Source organism: Mustela nivalis, assembly GCF_964662115.1.
Source record: "Mustela nivalis genome assembly, chromosome: 1".
NCBI lineage: Eukaryota > Metazoa > Chordata > Mammalia > Carnivora > Mustelidae > Mustela > Mustela nivalis.
The window spans coordinates 28,015,824-28,036,150 of record NC_139020.1 but is presented as its reverse complement, the minus strand read 5'-3'; the positions used below and the strand labels follow the sequence as shown (position 1 = coordinate 28,036,150).

Sequence of the window (20,327 nt, the reverse complement as noted above, 5' to 3'; positions counted from 1 at the left end):
ATATCTTCAGGCTCTTCAGCCTATTCAATTTTTCTCTTTAATTATACAGTAAAAATGCTTACAAACATTTTGCAATGTCAATTGAGAGTCTCCATGTAAGTCTCACCCTCTCACATTAATATGTAAAGTGTACTGCTGCTTCCTCTTCTGCATATCTGTCAACATCAACACATTCATGGATATTGAAAAGGGTATAGATTGAGGGAAGAGTTTCCACTACACTAAATTTTTTTGGATTATTTTTACTTACTGAGACTTATCATTGAACTTGGTTGCTAACTGATGTGACATTGCTTAGATCTGTAAGCTATATAAAAAAGGTTTTCAAAGAATATCCCCAAGGAATAAAATAGGTAGGTATGAAAGTAGTTATAAAACATGAAGGTACTTTTCTGGATTTGAATCCTGGGTCATCCTTTTTTTAATTGGGAAAGTTATATAACCTTTCTCTACATTTTTTTTTCAGATGTTACTTATTTTTTTGACACAGAGAGAGAGAGAGAGAGACAATGAGAGAGAGAACACAAGAAGGGAAAGTGGGAGAGAGAGAAGCAGTCTTCCTGCTGAGCAGGGAGCCTGATACTGGGTTAAATCCCAGGACTCTGGGATCATGACCTGAGCCAAAGGCAGATACTTAACAACTGAGCCACCCAGGTGCCCCCTTTCTTGATGGTTCTAAATCTCTCTAAAATTATTGTGAAGATCAGCACAAATAATGTCATATATAACATCACCTAGTACAAAAAAAGAAGTGGATATTCATCTTTGTGTTGTTACTGGGGAAAAGTATGGTTGTAGGGGTAGGAGATGACATTTAAATCAGTAAGTATAGGGAAGTTCTTTTTTTGTAGCAAACATGGACATTTTGTATTGTACTAAGCCACAATAGAAGTGAAATAAGTTTGTTAGTGTGAGATTAATTTAAATACAGCACCATCAACTATGAGAATAGCCAGCCCTGTTAAACAGGGACAGGGCCAATTTTGCAGAGCACTGAGAACTCTCTGCCTCTTGTAATTATAAAGATAATTCAAAAAACTATCTGCATTTGCACTCTAGTAATACTCGTGTTTTTATAAGTTCACAATGTGTGTCCATAAATTTAAGGAGAAGCTTAATAAAATGATTAGCACAGACTATAAAGCGACCAGCGGTGTGCAGCAGTTGGCACTGGAGATAAGGAACAAATAAATATTCAGGTGTTGTAAGTCTGTTATTAAACCACTGATAGCTTGAACATGACCATGGTAGGAGCATTTACACCAAGGCAATTGGCAAATGCTACATACAGATCTGGGGTTCCCTCCATCCATCCCAAAGACCTGGTTTACCAATACATTACTGATGAACTGCTGAGGCAAACCCATATATCTTTAACTGCCAGCTTTACTACTTCACAGTTTATAACCTTTAGTTATAAATAAAAATAAATAATAATATAAATAAATAACAACTAAAATAAAAAAAAAAAGCTATTTTGCTTTCTCTCCTGCAATTTCCTAATCTCAAAAAAGATATAATTATTTCTTTGTCCTAAGGTTGTTTTGATGATTAACTGAGTTAACTTATGTAATAGATACTCTGTAAATGGTAGTTTATATTAAGAAGCTAAAATCATCAAGAGACAACAATGAAGAGAAACTCAGAAACCGAAAGTAAATGCAGAACTTTCTGAGAACAGAGGTTTTTGCTTTATTAACAGGTGTCATGAAGCAAATGATTTGAAATATATAATAGAGAAGCAATCCATGAGACTTGGGGCTTCACTCACCATGAAGAAATTGTCGTGTGCTTTTCCACTCTCTCCAAAAGGTGAGATAACAAAACCAGTCCCAACAGAGGTGCTTTCTTGATTAGTCTGCTGCTCTGGGACTGGCTCATACAAGCTGTCCGTGGAGCCTTCCTGCAATAAAAGAGATTTATAAGGCACAAAATAATAAAATATTTTCCTTGAAAAGTCTTTTTTTTTTTTTAATATTTATTTATTTTAGAGAGCAAGTGAGCACACAGGCAGAGGGAAGGAGAGAGGGAGAGGGAGAGGGAGAGAATCCCAAGGAGACTCCCCACTGGGCATGAGGCTGGACGTCAGGCTCCATCTCAAGACCCTGAGATCACAACCCAAGCTGAAGTCAAGAGTCAGCTGCCCACCCGGTAAGCCACCCAGGTTCCCTCCTTGAACAGCCTCCGAACCTATCTACGCACTTTCGTAAAGTATCCTATCTAAATCATCCTGGGCATAAAGACTAAGAGTTAATGGTACACCATTTTACAACAGTGAACAAGGCCGTAAAGGAAGGCATTCTCACCACTCACTACAGAGCCAGCAATTCAAACAAGACTCAAGTGTTGAAGAGCAATGCACAAAAGGAGGCAGTTTCTCAAGAAGCGTAATGAAGACATCAAGTTCAAGGTACTACTAAATGAAGGACTATTTGGATAACATTAAACCGTGTTGGCTCTCAGGTCACAGATTTTAGAGACACATATCCCTCTAATTAGTCCTATGTCCTTGTAGGAGAAACACAATCTGTTGTACTGCTTCCTTAACAGTGAAGGAGCAGTTTCATCCACGTTACAGAGGAATCATCAGGGTAAAATGAAAACACAGGACACGCTTTGAAATAGCAAAAGTATTTCACAAGCATGATAAAGGCTTTGACATTAATGTTCACAGTATTTATATTAATAAATAATATTTAATTGTGTTTATTCTTTTACAGAATAATGAATTTAAAACTGAATGGTTTGCACTTAAAACCATTATGAACTATACTCTAAATTTTCTTTGTATTTGGGAAGCCAACTTACTAACTGAACTGACTTGTATTTTCTCCTTTTGAGACAAAATTGTTCTAGTTGTGATGTCATTTGGAAAAGTCTTAAGGGAGAGAGGTAGACAGTATATGGAAATTTCTTTAGTAACTAGGGATGCTGATAATGGTGTCATTAATATAAATGTCTGTTGATTACGAGAAAGTTTTCTTGCTTGAAAGGATAATAAAAGAGATAGTGAGATAGTGTGGTCCTGAAAATGTTCTCATCCTTAAAAATGAATTTTTTAAATATATAAGCTAAGATTGAATGGCATTTGCATCATCTACCTTTAGAACTTTAAACTAAAATGCTCTACAGTTTTATATTTTAAACAACCTCTCCTCAAATCACATGGCAAATTACTGGGAAAGACTTAAGTAAGAACTAAGTCGCATATGCCCTAAGATACCTAAACGTGTAGGGAGACTGAAAATCGAACTGAAACACAGTGCGGTGGGTGAATGTAAAGCATTGAACCTGTTGGGTGCCCATCCACAAACAGGTAGTAGTGACCAGATTTTGGGCTCTGTGGGGTAATGTGCAGTAGACATCAACCACATAAAGCAACTCCATGCTGAACTCCAGGGACTACAGCAAAACTCATAGTTAGAAAAGAGGCTGGGAATAAAGCTCCTTCCAATAGCTGCTGGGGCCCTCAGAAGAGCGAAATTTTATCAACACAGCCAGCAAAATGGGACCCGAAACAAGCAAGCAGCCAGCTGGTGCAGTCACTGGCTCAGTCATACACCAACTATCACTTTGGGATAAATTCCCGGACCAGGGATGCCTGGGTGGCTCAGTCAGTTAAGCATCTGCCTTCGGCTCAGATCATGATCCTGGGATCCTGGGATTGTGTCTCCCATTGGGCTCTCTGCTCAGTGGGGAGTCTACTTCTCCCTCTGCCTATGCTCCTCCTGCTTGTGCTCACTCACTCTCTCTCTCTGACAAATAAATAAACAAAGTCTTAAAAAAAAATATCCCTGGACCAGCAATATGTCTTCTCTCTAAGCTGGAGACTCAGAGACACTTGAGGTCTCTGCCTCACAACCAAATGGAGAAAGGTGAAGAGGGCGGAGAGGAAAGAGAAAGAGGGGGAGGAGGGTGTAGGTTGAAGGGAAAGGAGGGTGAGGGAGAGGCAGTGACAGAGACACAGAGAGAGCGAACAGAAAGAGTTTTAGGATTCAACATTAACCAAAACACGGGAGGGGATTAAATGCTGAGAAAGACAGCCAACTGAACTGACAATCTGAAAATCAAGGCATTTCGTTCCAGAGAAAATTAAAATCAAAATAGATGGAGAAACAATTTAAGAAAGAATGTGATCTTCATACAGTAAAATAAAAAAGTAATATCCAACTATAAATAGTCTATGATGAAACCAAACAGGCAGCAATGAAACAAGTATCACTAAAGAGCAACAAAAATAAACAATTACAACATCTTGAGAATGAATAATATAATCAAATAAATTTATACGAAAAAATTAAAAAATGAGGATTAACTCTGGACCTGAGTCTAGAAATCTGAAAAAGATTAAGAAATACTGAAGAGTCTACCCATGGTGCAGCATAGAAGGATAAATAGAAAACATATGGAACATTCAGGTAGAAGTGTGGAGGGATGTGACAAAAAAAGATTAACAGGAATTCTAGAAAAATAAAAATGACAGAATTTTCCCGTCAATTAAAGAAAAACTATAGGGTGCCTGGGTGGCTCAGTGGGTTAAAAGCCTTCAGCTCCAGTCATGATTCCAGGGTCCTGGGATCGAGCCCCACATCAGGCTCTCTGCTCAGCAGGGAGCCTGCTTCCCTTCCTCTCTCTCTCTGCCTGCCTCTCTGCCTACTTGTGATCTGTCTGTCAAATAAATAAATAAAATCTTGAAAAAAAAAAGAAAGAAAACCTATAGACCAATTTTACTTAAGAAATTCTAAAGGAAATGCACACATTTAAATTTAATTCAATTTAGTAGCTTCCATAAAAATACATCATGGTCAATCAGTATTTAATATGGAAATACAAGGGTGTTTCAACGTTTAGATGCCTTTTTAAAATATTTAACAGAAAACTTATTATTTCAATAAATTTGAAAAATTTCTTCTTCATCTGTGATAAAATCTTAGCGAATTAGGAAAAGACAGGATTTCCTTAATCTCACTAGGATTATTAATCAAAAGCCTCAGAAAGACTCAATTAGGAGTAACTACATGAATGTGAGAAACAAGTTTGGTGTGTCTGCTGTTACAGCATTCTGACTGTAATGTAACAGAAGAGAGACAAAACTTGAGAATGATATAATTACTAAAGAAGAGAAAAACTTACAGATTATCTGTATGGGAAAACATAGACTATCAGAATTTTTTAAATTCAGCCAAATCGTTTGCTTGCAATATCAGTATCAGGAAGTCGATAATGCATCTATAAATCAGCAGAAACAAATTAGGAACAAATAATCACAATGGCCACCAAAATTCTTAGACCCCTAGCAGGAAATATAGTAAAAGATGTGCATGAATTTTATAGAGCAAATCATAGAATATATTAATAGTCCATAGGAGAAGACTTGAATTAATGGAAAGCTGCACATGTTTGTGGGTGGGAGGGCTCAACTCCATGATTAAGTCAATTTCCCCTAAAGATGATGTGGAATTAAATCTGTTTTAACCAAGATCGTATCAAAGGTTTTCATATTATTTGAGATTTACCTAGAAGCACAAAGACTTAAGAAGTCCAAATTTTGAAGAAGGACAAGGAGAGGGTATTCCTTTGAATAAGATATCTCCCTTAGCCTTAGAATTACCTTAATAGGTATATAAAAGAACGGTTATAAGGAAAGGGGTAGAGAGAAACCAAAGGGATAGAATAAAGTCCAAATAAAATAGAAGCAGCATTATTACAAATCACTGAAGAAATGGTGCAGGGATAATTGATTTGTAACCTTACTGGGTTACAAAGTCATGTTAAACTCAATAACTATGTGATGAGCTCAACAAGAAAATCATCCTGCTTCTAATGAGCAAGTCTTCTAAAAGCCTTATCACAATGTTAAAACCGTAAGAAAAATTCTGGAGTCAGAGTGGCATACATAAAAGGATATCCCTGCCTCCCTTTTGAAAGATAGACCCCATTTCGAGTTTATAGATCCAAAATAATAGCAATCACCTTTAATGGATTATTTATAGGATCCTTGGTTCAGAATGGGTAGTTCATTAAGTTTGCTTTATATTTCTCTTAAAAACCCCATTTAGTAAAAGATTTACAATTTCCCCGTCCACTTAAATAAGAGAATGTTTAACTCTTTCTCTGGCTTTCTTTAGTGGTAATCTTTATGTGGACCTTAATATTTAAACCACCTCCTCCCACAGAATTAAAGATCAATATATATACACCTCTATTTTGTGATTTTGAAATTGTTCTTTCCACTAAATCAGTGACTTTTATTCTCTTTATTTTAAATGCCTGTCCCATATGTTCACATTCCTACAGGCGCAGATAAAATATGTTTTGAATTATGCACAAATTCCTGGCGAAAGCTGTAACCCCTCCCCGTTTTCGCAGCTCGTAACAACACAGTAGGGTGTCACAGCACCCTGGTGGAGAGCCCATACACTGAACAATTTTATTTATTTAGCCCACAGGAAGAAATAAAAAGCACCTAAAATAGTTCTGAGGTTTTTCCAAGTCACTTGTGGACATTTTATTATGAAAGCAATTAATTTTGACAAACTTTGGAATGCTTGAACAAAATATTTCCGTGTTCAGGATGGTTCTGTCTAATCAAATATGTTTCCAAACAAGGAAATGTTTAAGGACAACTTTACAACAAAAGTGTTGCAGTCCGATTGAGTCCGCACGGCATGGCTTTGAAGCAATCCTTTTTGAGTACGTGCCCCTTTCCCTATATTACAGAGAAAGACAATGATGCTCATTAGATGGTTAGACGGCTTCCATCGCAGGATTAGGAAAGTCTGCCACACTCTGCTGAGCCACGCTATGTTATAGAAACATTAGCATACTGATTATAGAGCCATTCAGAGTGATTCTGGAATGCAGTCGTCTCTGCTACAACACTGCCTATTTCCATGGGAAGTATATTCATATAAACCCCATATAGCTCTTTTAGATGGACTAGAAAAGAATGCACAATACCACTTAAATCACCTGAAATGGGATTTCTCCAGTCAGATTTATATGGCACAAAGCGAAGTTGAGCACCGGCAATTATTTTGTAAATTGGGACTATAGAGGCAATCAGAACTCGATGATTCAGCTTGCCACAACTCACAACTGCATTTTATTTTTCAAGATGCTCCAAGATTAAATCCCTTATCTTGGCTTAAAACGCCTCCTGTTTAGGTATTACAACCTATGTCAGCACCATCTCCGGCACTTATGTTAATCTTATTTGCAATTTGGAAGGAAAACAAACATCAAAGTAAACCATTTTATTCCGACAAATGACAGGGATCTCCCATCCACATCTTGCAAAACCAACGAATAGGCATAATGTCCTGCTGTAAACACAGAGAGAAATGAATAAAATTATTTTTGAAATCCATTTTTAGCATTGGCAGATGGTCATAATTGCAGGTTAGAGTTATAAAGTAGTTCCAGATCTATGACTACCTGCTAACTTCCACTGATCCACTTCAGGCTAAGCTTAAAAAAAAAAAAAAAAAAAAGCAATAATGTAAAAAGAATTTGAGAAGTGCTTTTACCCTTGAATGAGCACATTTGCAGGACTGGAATAATCTATTGTACCTCGCATTTACAGTGCTGTGTAACTTAGGAAGCTGCCTCCATGGTAGTTTGACAAAGCCAACATTAGACGGAATTCATTACTCACACAGTAAAGAAGAAATTTTGATTCCTAGGATGTCTCAAAGCAAAGCAAGTAACCCAAATGCAGCATATTTTGCAAAAATTTTTCTCATATTTACAATAAATAGAAGAAAATAGTTCCTCAAAAATACTGTTTACATATCATTCTTAGAAATTCAGCATAAAAAGGCATTCAGCATCAAAATGTTAATGTATATTGTTTTGATAAATATATATATGTATACGTATATATGTATATCTAGTTAAGTTACTTGCATCTGAATAGAGTTGGCTTAAGTGCTTTAATAAAAACACCCTTTTCTTCTTTTTGATGTGGACTTTTTTATGAGACCCTAAATGTATTAATTAATTACCACATAGGAAGTTTAGAGTATATCTGAACTCCATTCCTTTTCATTGATATAGTAAAATAAAAATGAGGATATCAATGATGCATGTAAAGAAACTCACCAGTGAAAAGCAGAAGAGATTCATTTTGGTAGGCTCCGGTCCCTTGTTGCTGTGCCTACGAGAATATGATCACCCCTTGTAGCTCTCTCTTGGCTTCACAGCTGTAGGGGCAGTTCTCATGGGAGATGATTATAGAGTAAAATCCCTGCCATAATCCAGGGGATTCAGAGACCAGGATCAAATGAGATAGGTCTTTATTGAACAAACAATTTTCTAAATTAACGAGGAAGTCTGCTACTCAAATGAGAGGATGAGACATACCATGTTCTGTGGAAACAGATTTCTCAGGTGGCAATGATAGTGCTAAAGTCTGAAGGAAAACTGCAGTGAAAACCATCATAGACGTAGCTAACTAAATTGAAAAGATAAAGCAAATCTCGGGAAAAACAAAAAAGAAAAGACCATCCTTCAATATAAAATATCACCTTCCCTCCAAAGGTGGTAGGTTGAGGCTGTGTCCCGCGTGTCTCTCCATCCCTCTATTTCCTTCCATTAATTTAAAAAAAAAAAAAAAGTTTTTTTTTTTTTTTTAAATAAGGCAAGATAGTGAAATAAGTACTTTTTTTTTTTTTAAGATTTTTATTCATTTACCTGACAGAGATCACAGGTAGACAGAGAGGCAGGCAGAGAGAGAGGAGGAAGCAGGCTCCCTGCTGAGCAGAGACTCGATCCCAGGACCCTGGGATCATGACCTGAGCCGAAGGCAGAGGCTTTAACCCACTGAGTGACCCAGGTGCCCCAATAAGTACTTTTTATAGTGGTAAACTAGACATAACAATTTACCATTGTAACTGTTTCACAATGTACAGTTTGGTGGCATTAAATACATTCACATTGTCATTAACCATTACCACCATCCATCACCAGAACTCTTTCGTCTTGGAACAAGTGAAACTCTGGACATATTAAACACTAACTTCCCACTCCTCCCTCCCCACCAGCCCCTGGGCATCTGTCATTCTTCATTTTTTCTCTATGAATTTTGCTTTTCTACTAGGCACTTCATTGAAGTAAAATCAGACAATATTTGTCCTTTAGTGACTAGTTTATTTCTCTTAGCATAATGTCTTTGAGGCTCACCCATGTTGTAGGATATGACAGAATTTCCTTCCTTTTTAAGACTTTTAATATTCATTGTATGTATATACCACCTTTTGTTTATCCATTCATCTGTTGATGGACACTTGGGTTGCTTCTACCTTTTGGCTTTTGTAAATAATGCCTCAATAAACAAGGCTACACAAATCTCTATTTGTATCCCTGCTTTCAATTCTTTTGAGCACATATCCAGACGTGGAATTGCTGGGAAGTTCAATTTTCACCTTGCAAATATGCTGCTTCTTCAGCCAGTCCTGGGCTTATTTTTCTTTAAATTACATTTATTTCTAATACCCTCAGAAAAGGCATCTCCAGTTGTCCCTTGTTCTTTAATCAGGAAAGCCTAGAGAACTACATTGGCACCTCCAGCTCTTAGAGTGCTGTGAGTTAAAAATGCTTTGAATTCCAAGGAACAGACTACATATCTGAGAATGCTTCCTCAAGAAGAGTTATTCTTCTCATAAAAGGACTGGTCTGTGCATTGACAATTGATGCCAAGGGTCAGTGAGGTCAGCCATGGTAACTTTCTACAGTTTCGCTGCCTTCCCTTCGTGTTCTGAAGACGGATGCAGGACCTCAAATCACGAAGTTCTCACATGGTGACTTTCAGATGAAAAAAGTCAACTATCAGCACCATTGTCAAGCAGTCTTCTGTGTTTGACTGCCCTCTATTATTCTTCCCAATAGCTTCCACGGCAGCCCTATAAGAGTCTCCATTCTGCATGCTTTCCCAAGTTAGTACTTTGGAGGAGTATTATTTACAGTGTGTTCTGAGAAGATGAGATATTAAAATTTAATCAAAATCGAAACCAGATGAGAATAGAACTTTGAATCTCTTTTAGGAACTATAACACTATTTCAAGTCTGGGTATTTAACAAAATTGATGATGAGCTTTTCATATGAACTCAAAAGTGGAGTTCACTAATCCCTCCATATTCCTATCACCTATATTTAAAAATTATCAAGATATTACAACAGTTGCAAAATCAATCTCATTTATTCTTAACCATTTTTCCTTCCTGTGCAAGTATTTGAAACCTCAGACATCATGTCATTTCATTCCTACACAATTCACTTTGTATCTCTAAGATTTTTTTGACATTTTCTTAGACAATCAGAGCACCATTGCTACACTTTAAAATTATTCCTTGATAACTTCAAATACCTCCCCATGTCATTCCCCCCATAGAGAGATGGAGTCTATTTCTCCAATTCCTTGAATGTGGTCTGAAGCTGTGACTACACTGATCAATGGAATATGGAAGAGATATCACTGCGCCAGATCTAAACTTAGCCTTTAGGAGGACTGCCAGCTGTCCTATTGTGAGGAAGCCCAAGCAGCAGAGAAGAGACCTCTATGAAGGAACATAAGGGGTTCTAGCAACAGCTCGAATGAAGTTCTTGGTTCTTCTCGAACCAAGAACAGCTGCTCTCCAAGTTGACGACCAGCACCCAGGTGCTAGCTACTCCTATGGGTGAGGCCAATCCTGGAAGTAAGTCCTCAAGTCCCAGATGAGGCACCCTAGTTATAGCGATGGGGCAGAGAGACATCTCCGAAAGACCTGACCTCACTCCAAAATTGTGAGAAAATAAATTGTTTTAAGCCACTAAGTGGTCTACTATGTGCCAAGATAGCCAAAACATTTTCCATAATTAAATGCTCCAATAATCTTAAGAAGAAGAACAAAGATTCTTTTCTTATATTTGCACCATTTGAATCAGGATCCAAATAAAAAAAGATCACATGTCACTTTGGGTTTCATGTCTCTTAAGTCTCTTTAGTCTAGAACTTCTCTTTCTCTTCTTTTCTTCTTTCTCTCTTCTTTGCCACTAACTTGTTACCATAGGCAGATTCTAAAGATAATACTGTAAAAATTTGTCTCTCTATACTTTCCTTCAACTTGAAAATTTCCCGATTCATGGGCCTGGAAGAAGCAATAAAAACAATAAAATATCCTAAGATTCTTTTTGTAAAAGATCTTCAAGGAATTGTACGAGGACATGCACTCCCCCAAAGTCACCGCCAAATAAGAGAGAAGATTAAGTCCTGGTAGGCACAGGGAATGCACCTATTTTCTACTCTCCTCTCCTTCTCTTCTCATATACTGAAAATTAACTATCTTTTATCTATCTCCTCTGCAGGCAGAATTTCTGTTATGTTATAGAGATGACAATTACTTTTTATTCCAACAGGTAGTTATCATGATAGTGTGCAAAGAGCATAAGCTCCGGAGCCAGACAGATCTGCAGTTGAATTCAGTAACTTACTATGAAATCGTTGACAAGTCACTTAACTTCTCTGAATGCCAATTTCCACTTCTATAAAAAAGTGATAATAGAATCTGTCCTAACGTCTTCTTACATGAGTTGATACCAATGTATATAAAGTGAATTTCAGGAAGAATTCAGCAAACTGTTATGAATTAGTTTGGTTGCTCCTTCCAATACAAGTGCTTACCAAGAGCAGCCACTAAATTTTACTGTCTCACCCAAAAAGAAAGAAAGGAAGTGTGTCGTGGCCAAAGTGCATCAGAGCAAAAGCCACAAGATTTGGATTCTGCACCTAGCCTTAGAATGAAGGAACCCTCTCACAAAGCCTTCAAAACTCAAAGGGTTTTCAATTCTTCATCTACAAAACAAAAGAGGTAGAATAAGGTTTTCTAACCATATTTCATAGAACAGCACACACACAAAAGCACATGGAAGTTTCTTCAAGTCTCCTCCAGTCACTTCAGGTTCCAAGGAGATGATATCTCAGCACATCCATAGCCCTGCCTGGCGTCTTAGCATGTCACCGCACGCCAGCTGGGAAGCTCTGATCTGGAGGATTCTAAAGTCTCTCTGGCTCATGACACTTGGGATAGATGCTTCAGAGCAGGGAAAATGGTTAAACTAGACTTGGGGGGGGCGGGGAGGAAAAATCCTTCAAGCTAGAGAGGTAAATCCAATGTTTATATTCAAATCTTGTGGACTGCTGCATGAAATTATCCTACAGACAATTCTGAGACCCCAACGTTATCTCCAGGAGGCACTTCCTTAAAATGAAATGGAAATAATTATATATCATACAGTTCTTGCATTGCAAAGAAGTGTCTTAGCTTAATAAATAATCATTTATTATCTCACCTATTTCTAAAATTTCATAAACAAAGCACAAACTTAAAGTGACACATTTTAAGGAGGCATAATTAGAATAGTAGAACATGCAAATACCTACATTTTGGAAATCACTCACAGAAATTATTCATTTATTTGTCATATCTCTTAGCTAGTCAACTGAGATAACATTGTTTTCCCAATTGTAAGCATCCAGTATCAATGAAAGAAAGGGGGAGAGAGTAAGAGAGAGAGAAGAGAAGGAGAGTGAAAACTGTAACAGTATACACATTTTTGTTATAGACAATAAAGTATTTTGCCTTTTCAGGGACTGATTGTCAAGGAAAGCTAGGGAAAGCCATGTATATTAGATAAAGGTTTACAGAAATGTGTTGATTTTGCAGTGCTGAGACTTCAACCTTTATTTGGTAAAGGTTTTTAATGTTTCTCGCTACCAAAGTAGAATTTGACAAGGAATAAGCTTTTAGAAAGTTCAAAAGAGCATATGTCCTAGAGTTGGATAATCTTAAGATTCTTCATCTTTTTTTTTCAAATTTCTGTAGAAAACGGCAATGAATGAAAGACGACTTTAAAACTTTGTGATTGGAGAGGGAGAGAAACAAACTGAGGGTTTTGGAGGGGTGAGGGGTAGGGGGCTGGGTGAGCCTGGTGGTGGGTATTATGGAGGGCACGTATTGCATGGAGCACTGGGTGTGGTGCATAAACAATGAATTCTGGAACACTGAAAAGAAATAAAACAAAATAAAATAAAATGAAAAAAACAAACTTTGTAAGCAAACTGGAATAAATTAGAGTTTAAAAATAACAGACAAAAGTAAACTCAATGAAAAAAAAATGTAACCAATTTAAAAAATGCTTTATGACTACAATAAAATTGTCATTTTTAAAAATTAGTAGTTTTTAGAGTTTTAATTTAATAGAAAAGATATAGATAGGGAAAAGCAAATACAAGTCTTATCTTCTGTGCAACAGATTTCCAGAGCAGCTCTGATCACTAGCCTCAGAGAGCACTCCATACTCGGTACGTGGCACTGATGACTCTGGAAGACTGCTTTTGTCCAACCCAAATTGAAATACTTTTCCATTATAAGATGTGGTGACACTAGGAAGTGCACATGCCTGTTTAACGTCATATCTCTTTGCTTTAGGCATAGTTCAAATTTAGGATCAAGAAAAATACATGTCATGAAAGGGCTGTCAGTGCCTGCCTATTGAACTTCTCCTTTTGCTTATGTAGCCTTTGTGTATTGTTATTAAGAACAATCTGACTGTATTTGCCTTTATGCCAATGGGTGGTTTGATAATGCTAAAACAGCCTAGATTTTCATAGACTTGGCCAAACCAAAATACTGATATACTTCCAGGCCACCAGACAGGCCCTAGAGGGTCTAGTGATTCTGGGCCTGTATCCTCTGGCTATGGACAGTGTTAGTCTGCCATAAAAATATCATTATGGGGGCGCCTGAGTGGCTCAGTGGGTTAAAGCCTCTGCCTTTGGCTCAGGTCATGATCCCAGGGTCCTGGGATCGAGTCCCACATTGGGCTCTCTGCTCAGCGCGGAGCCTGCTTCCCTTCCTCTCTCTATGCCTGCCTCTCTGACTACTTGTGATCTCTGTCTGTCAAATAAATAAATAAAATCTACAAAAACAAAAACAAACAAAAAAAAACTTTAAAATATCATTATGACCTATGCGTACCATGACGAGTCAAGGATTGGGAGCTATGGTGGTGGGATGACAACAGCAAATATTTCAAGCATTTACTAGCCCGAAAGAAATAAGGCAAATGTTCTCCAAGATTTCTTAATGGTGAATTATTTGGTTCAGGGAATAACATCATTGCCGATCTTGAAAAACTAAGATATAGCATTCACATGGTAAGCTCTAAGTCTATAATAGAGCTCAATACATTTTTGCATACGCACACTCATGCAACAGCTACCAGGATCAGATCAAGCCCCCAGTGTTCAGAAGGCTACCTCATATCCACTTCCCCCACCAAGGGAATACCCTCTTCACCCCTTTCCAAGGTAACTACTATTCTAACTTCTATCATCATATATTAGTTCCACTTTTTTTTTTTTTTTAAGTTTTAATGTAGATCTGACTTATTATTCAACATTATGTCTGGGACATTCATCCATGCTGTAATTTGTTCTTCTTCATTATGGTGTGGTCTTCCATTATGTAAATATGCCATAATTTATTGATCCATGTACTATTGATGGGCAATGGGTGGTTTTTTTATTTTGTTTTTCATTTCCACTGTTACGAATGAAGCTCCTCTGAACATGCATACAGTGGTCTTTTGGTGGTTATCTGCATGCATTCCTCTTTGATATACAACTAAGAGTGGAAAATTGGGTCATAGGTTAGGTATATGATTAGTTTTGGTAGATACTAGCAAATAATTTTCTAAAGTGATTGTACCCATTTATACTCCTATCAGCAGTGAAGAATTTCAGCCCTTTTATATCATCATCAAAACTTGGCATTGTTAGTTTTCTTATTCAGCTGTGCCGGTGTATGGGTTTCAATTGCGTTTTTAACAAGGATGAGCTATTTTTCATGTTTGTTAGCCATTTTATGCTGACATATCTGCCCAAATTTTAAGCCATTCATAAGTTACCTGCTTTTTTCTTATTTATTTGTAAGCATTCTTTATCCTCTGTTAATGAGAACTTTGACAAATATATAGAGATGTAATATTAAAAAAAATCTTTTACCAGCCTGTGGCTTGACTTTTTATCCTTTTAATGCTATCAGTTAATAAATAGAAGTTCTTAGGTTATTAATTAATTAATCAATTAAATTTAGTTTATTCATTATAATCATTTTTTGATTAGTGACTTTGGTATCTTGGTTAAGAGAATATTCATCATGTTTTATTCTGGAAGTTTGATTGATTTAGTTTTCATATCTATTGTTTGTGATCTATCTCAAGTTAATTTCTGTGCTGGGTGTAAGGTAGGAGTCAAGGAGGGTTTTTTTGTTTTGTTTTGTTTTTTTGTTTGGTTTGCTTTCCATTGCTATAGCCAATAGATCTAGCACTGTCTATTGGGAAGATCATCGATTCCCTATTGATATACAGTGGCATCCATACCATCTCTTATCAAGGCACTATTTCAGTGGGGATACGCTTCTGGAATCTTTATCACATTCCATTGGTCTTTGTGCCAATATTTATACTTTCTTAATTACGATAGCTTTAGAGCAAGTCTTGTTATTTGGTGGTGAATATACTCCAACAGTGCTCTTTGTCTTTGATATTGCCTTGGCTCTCTGTGGTCCTTCAGTAATTTTTTAAAGCATTAGTTTGAAAATCTAGACAGAAGTTTAAATTTCATCTTGGCTACTGTCTAACTATGACCTTGTGAAAGGCATTTAACCTCACTCTCTCTGCTCCTCATTTGTAAAATATGCAGGGCTTGGATTAGACAAACCCAAAGACTTTTACATTTGCGATTTTCTAGCCCAATTCACACAGAAAGGGAAGGCAATTAATGTTCAAAAATAAAACACAGGAAACTTCCCTTGGAAGGATAGTTGCTTAAATGCAGTCAAATTTTCTCTCCACAAAATTATTTCACACTTAAAATAATGCATTTGAAAGTGGGCTTAGAGACCACTTGTTTAATATAAGTCAAAGAATTTACAAATTCATTAAGTTCCTAAGGACACAACAAAATGCACAGCTTTTATTAGAAATAAAATTTGGATATTCCTGGAAACACTGGCTCACACATATTTCAGTTACTAGGACAGGAATTTAAGGCGGCTGTGACTGGTAAGACTCTACAATTCTGAACATGATCTTAACCCACTGAGCCACCCAGGCGCCCAGCTCTGAACATGATCTTTAACATAAAACCCATCCTCTCATTTTATTAGGCTAGCAGCACAATGTCACACTGTTTTGTTCTCCAGTCATTCTCCACCCCTACCACATCTTCCTGCTGTCTTTTCACCAGTTCACATCTATTAGTTTCTTTTCAAGTCACTGCCTGCTTGTCTTCCTTGAGTAACCCTATTTCACACTTACCTTTCCATTTTGTACTTAGCCACCTACGCTGCATTTCGTATTTTATCTATACACACAAATGGCATTAAACATTTCATTCTCATCTCCCTAATTCGATTCTAAGCTGCTTTTATTTTGATTTGTCAGATAAGGAGCATTGTGTCTGGCATTGTGCAATCACAACCAGGTCCTTGGGAAGAACTCTTAGGTTGTGACGGCTTCCGCTCTGTCAGTCATATGTGTTACCTCAATTCATGGTGGGCTAGTGAGATAGTCAGAATCTCTCTGATTTTATAAATGAAAACATGTTGCTTAAAATTAGGTAACACCTTCAGTGTCACGTAGAGTGTCGGAGTCTCTTCTTCTATCAGGGAGATGGGAGTGGGAACAAATTGGCTTAGAGTCTCCGCTAGCTATTGGGGGTAGGAGACAGGTCCCAAAGGACAGACTGGGAACAAGGTGTTCTTACCAGAGACAAGAGACAGGAGTGACTGGAGCTAAAGAAAAGACTAAGAGAGAAGGAATCAAATCTGGTCAAGGTCTAGGCTGAGAGATCCAAGATGGATGCCAAATCAAGACGAGTAGAGTTTGAAACAGATAAGATGGAGCAAACTCTGGTTTGAAACACTGGGATGAGACTGGAAGAAGGAAAGTATGCAGGAGTAGTAAAGATATATATAAACAGTAAAGATAAATAACATAATAACATAATATATGTAAGCAGTAAAGATAAATAACATTTGCTGGATAAATAAATGAATACATTCCTTACAAGGAATAAATAAGAGAGAGTCACCAAAAACTTATTTGGAGATTTGAAACCTGGATAACGGCAAGATGTGAGTACCAAGTAATAGAATTTCAGAAGTCAGGAGAAAATAAAAGCTTGAGCAGTGCATGTGGAGATGGATCTTAGATGTGGGACACCCAGCAGAGAATGTCCAATATGCAGAAGAAAAATGTGTAGAGCTCAGAGGACTAGAGATGAGAGGTTGCAGTTTGCAGCTTACAAAATGGTTTGCATGCCTCACCTTATTCTCATACAAACAAACAAAAAACCTAAGTAAATTGGAAACTATAATTAAAAGAACTGGATTTAAGAGAAGTGACTTTCCCAAAGTGACACAGCTAATGTGCAGATGATCTAGAATATGAACGCGGGAGTCCTAATCATAAAGTTCAGTGCTCATTTTATTACATCATACTGCCCCCCAGATAAGAATGAGTAAGCCACCCAAAACAGAAGATTTCAGATAATATGATTCTATTCAGGCCAAGCATATGATAATGTCTTATGCTAATGTGAATAGCTTCAGGTAACAAAGAACTGAAATTTATCAGACACAGCTAGTTGACCTCCCCGTTGGTTAAAGATATTTTCTCATTCATTTCAAGAGTTACTTGCTTGCTGCAATTTGCCAGCTGGTATGGACATAGCTGACAGCATCACCTGCCTGCCAACAAAATACATGTGCTGAAAGCTGTTAAGTGGATTAAAATTTTGTGCCATAAAGTAATGCCCAAAGTATAGTCAAAAATTTCACCTCAGCTAAAGATGTTCCTAAAAACTCAAACCAGAAAAGAATACACTTAAAAAGCTTCATGAGGTAGAAGATGTAAGAGAAATTATACAATATACAAGCAAAGAAAGCAAATATTTGAAAATTTGCCAAGTAGCTGGAAGCCAGAGTGGAGAAAAAAAAATTTTTTTTGAGTACTGCTGATTTTCTGGACTACTCAGGGAGCTAAACAAAGAGTAAAATAAAATAAATTATGTGTTTGTTATCTATTGTAGCAGAACCGGCACCTTATTTCTTCTGCATTCTGTCAGCCAAAAGAAGTCAAAACGCAAGCCCAGGTTCAAGGTGTGGGGAAGGAGATGCCTCCTTTTAATGGAAGAAGCTCCAAAGTCACATTGCAATGGATGTGGACACAAGGGGCAAGAACATTGACAACCATTTCAAAATCAGTACAACAAGTAACTAGATGTTTGATTTTAGGCAGTTCATTTCACCTCTTTTGGCCTGTTTCCTTATCTCTAAAATAAGAACGAGGACCAGATGGTCCCTAGGACTCCTCACAGTTCTCTATTTCTAATGCAATGATTTCCAAAACTGCCTTTAAGGCAAATTAGAGGGTTTTTAGGTAACTTAAAGAAAAAGAAAATCTGCAAGTACAGTGGTATGTAGTTGCTTAGCTAAACTCACTTGTAAGTATAAAGTCACTTAGTAAAACGCAAAAATGCCACATGCAATGTAGAAGTGACAGAGCAGGTCAGAAAATCAAACAACATTATAGTACTCCAAGTTGGAAATCATTGCAAATTGCTAGTTTAGCCACTCGACAACACTGATATAAGGCACCCAGTGTTATTACAAATACCCTGTGCTAGAAATTGCGCTGTCCACTTGGTGTCCTAAATGACCCAATTTGACCCTGGCTCATCACCAATATTCTACTGTGTAGATTTGTCTTCCTCCCTCATTCAGGGTGGGAAAGTGTCCAGTGTTAAAATTGCTGGGATTCACCGTTAACATAGTTTGAAGTAAGTGCTTAATTGCTTCATCTTCAATATCACTAGGATCACAAAGATTCAACCCCTTTTTATGAAGTCCAAACTTTAGCCAAGCAGATGCTGAATGAAGGAAGTCAACCAGTCAACTGTGCTTCCTGTTCTTCGATGCAGAAAAGGAGCATAGTCCTACGAGAAACCCCAACTGCAAGAGAAGACAAAACGCTTACTTTTCTTAGACTGATGAGGAAACAATGGCTAAAATAGAAAGCCTCATTGCCCAGAAATAAAAGCAACCCCTCTCTGAATGCTTAAAAAAAAAAAAAAAAAAGGTTTTACTAGTTTCCATTATTGTAATTTACAAATATCTGTATGTCCTGTTTTTCTACAGGATACAGAGTCAAAACGTCAGACTACTAGAACCTGGAAATTACTTCAATTAGATTTTGTCTTACTTAAATTTAAGCAGGCTAAGGAAGTTAACCCTAACCACCCCCATCGGTAAGAAAGAACATGTCTGAATTCAGCACATATTGTAACTCACGAAGCTCTACTGTCAGACAAGAATGAGGAAATGCTCAGATCTAAACGGAGCTGTTGCTGTAAGAAGACCATTTCCTTGATATCTGCATGTTCATCACCTTAGCTCTCAGGCCCCAGACAGCTATCTCTTGGACTTTAGGAAATTAGATACCAAAAAGAAGATCTGAAAAACTAAAATCTACTAAGCCTATCCATAGCAGACAGAGGTCAGGCAGAGCTATATTTAGGATTAATATTGAGAGCTCCGGGTCTGTTTTTGCAGGAGGGGTGGATATTAGGGTGATCAGTGTGCACATCTTAGGTAGAATGTAGAGAAGATAGTAAGTTGATGTAAAGTAATGACCTGCTTCATTAAAACTTAGAACATTCATTGACTTGTTTGCTGCTGGAGTGCTAAGTAGTAATCTACATATATAACGTGGTCTTCATATTTTCAAAATATGGGAAATTTAGGTGACACAATTTAGATGAAATTAGCAAATGGTAATTTCAAAACAACAACAAAAAAAGCATTTTAGAAAATAAACTCATTTTCTTTGCATTCTTCTTTCCATTGCTTCCAAAAATGTTTAAAAATCGTTAGCATCATAAACTTTACAGACCCATTTTCTAAATTGGCTTCCTTCTTTTTCTACTTCCAATCTTTGGTTATATCCCCCTTCTGTTTCTGCAGCACACAGCTGAAGACCTAGGGTTGCATCTACAAAGACACTGACTACCATCATAAATGAGAGTTCTCAGAGATGCCTATCGAAATACCAGAAGAACGATTTTGAAGATGCCATTTCTCTTACACTAGCTTCCTGACTTCCTCCATTCTCTCATGTATCTGGCATATGAACAATTTCTCTTTAACTTGACAGGGTGAGGTTAAACTCCTTGCTGTGTTCATGCCTTCACCCCCTCTATCTCTTCCAGAACAAAGACATTATA

The 20,327-nt window shown here is 37.2% G+C and overlaps 1 protein-coding gene across 1 annotated transcript in view; it reads right to left on the bottom strand.

The window, feature by feature from the left end:
- SAMSN1 (SAM domain, SH3 domain and nuclear localization signals 1) overlaps nucleotides 1-8,168 on the bottom strand; it is a 140,385-nt gene extending 132,217 nt beyond the window's left edge. Inside the window, exons 1-2 of the mRNA XM_082689328.1 lie at nucleotides 8,104-8,168; nucleotides 1,772-1,903 (exon numbers count right to left, since the gene is read on the bottom strand). Of these exons, the coding sequence (XP_082545454.1) occupies nucleotides 1,772-1,903; nucleotides 8,104-8,127 (156 nt within the window). The 5' untranslated portion in view covers nucleotides 8,128-8,168. The remainder of the gene's footprint in view (nucleotides 1-1,771; nucleotides 1,904-8,103) is intronic.
- Between the last annotated feature and the right edge of the window lie 12,159 nt (nucleotides 8,169-20,327).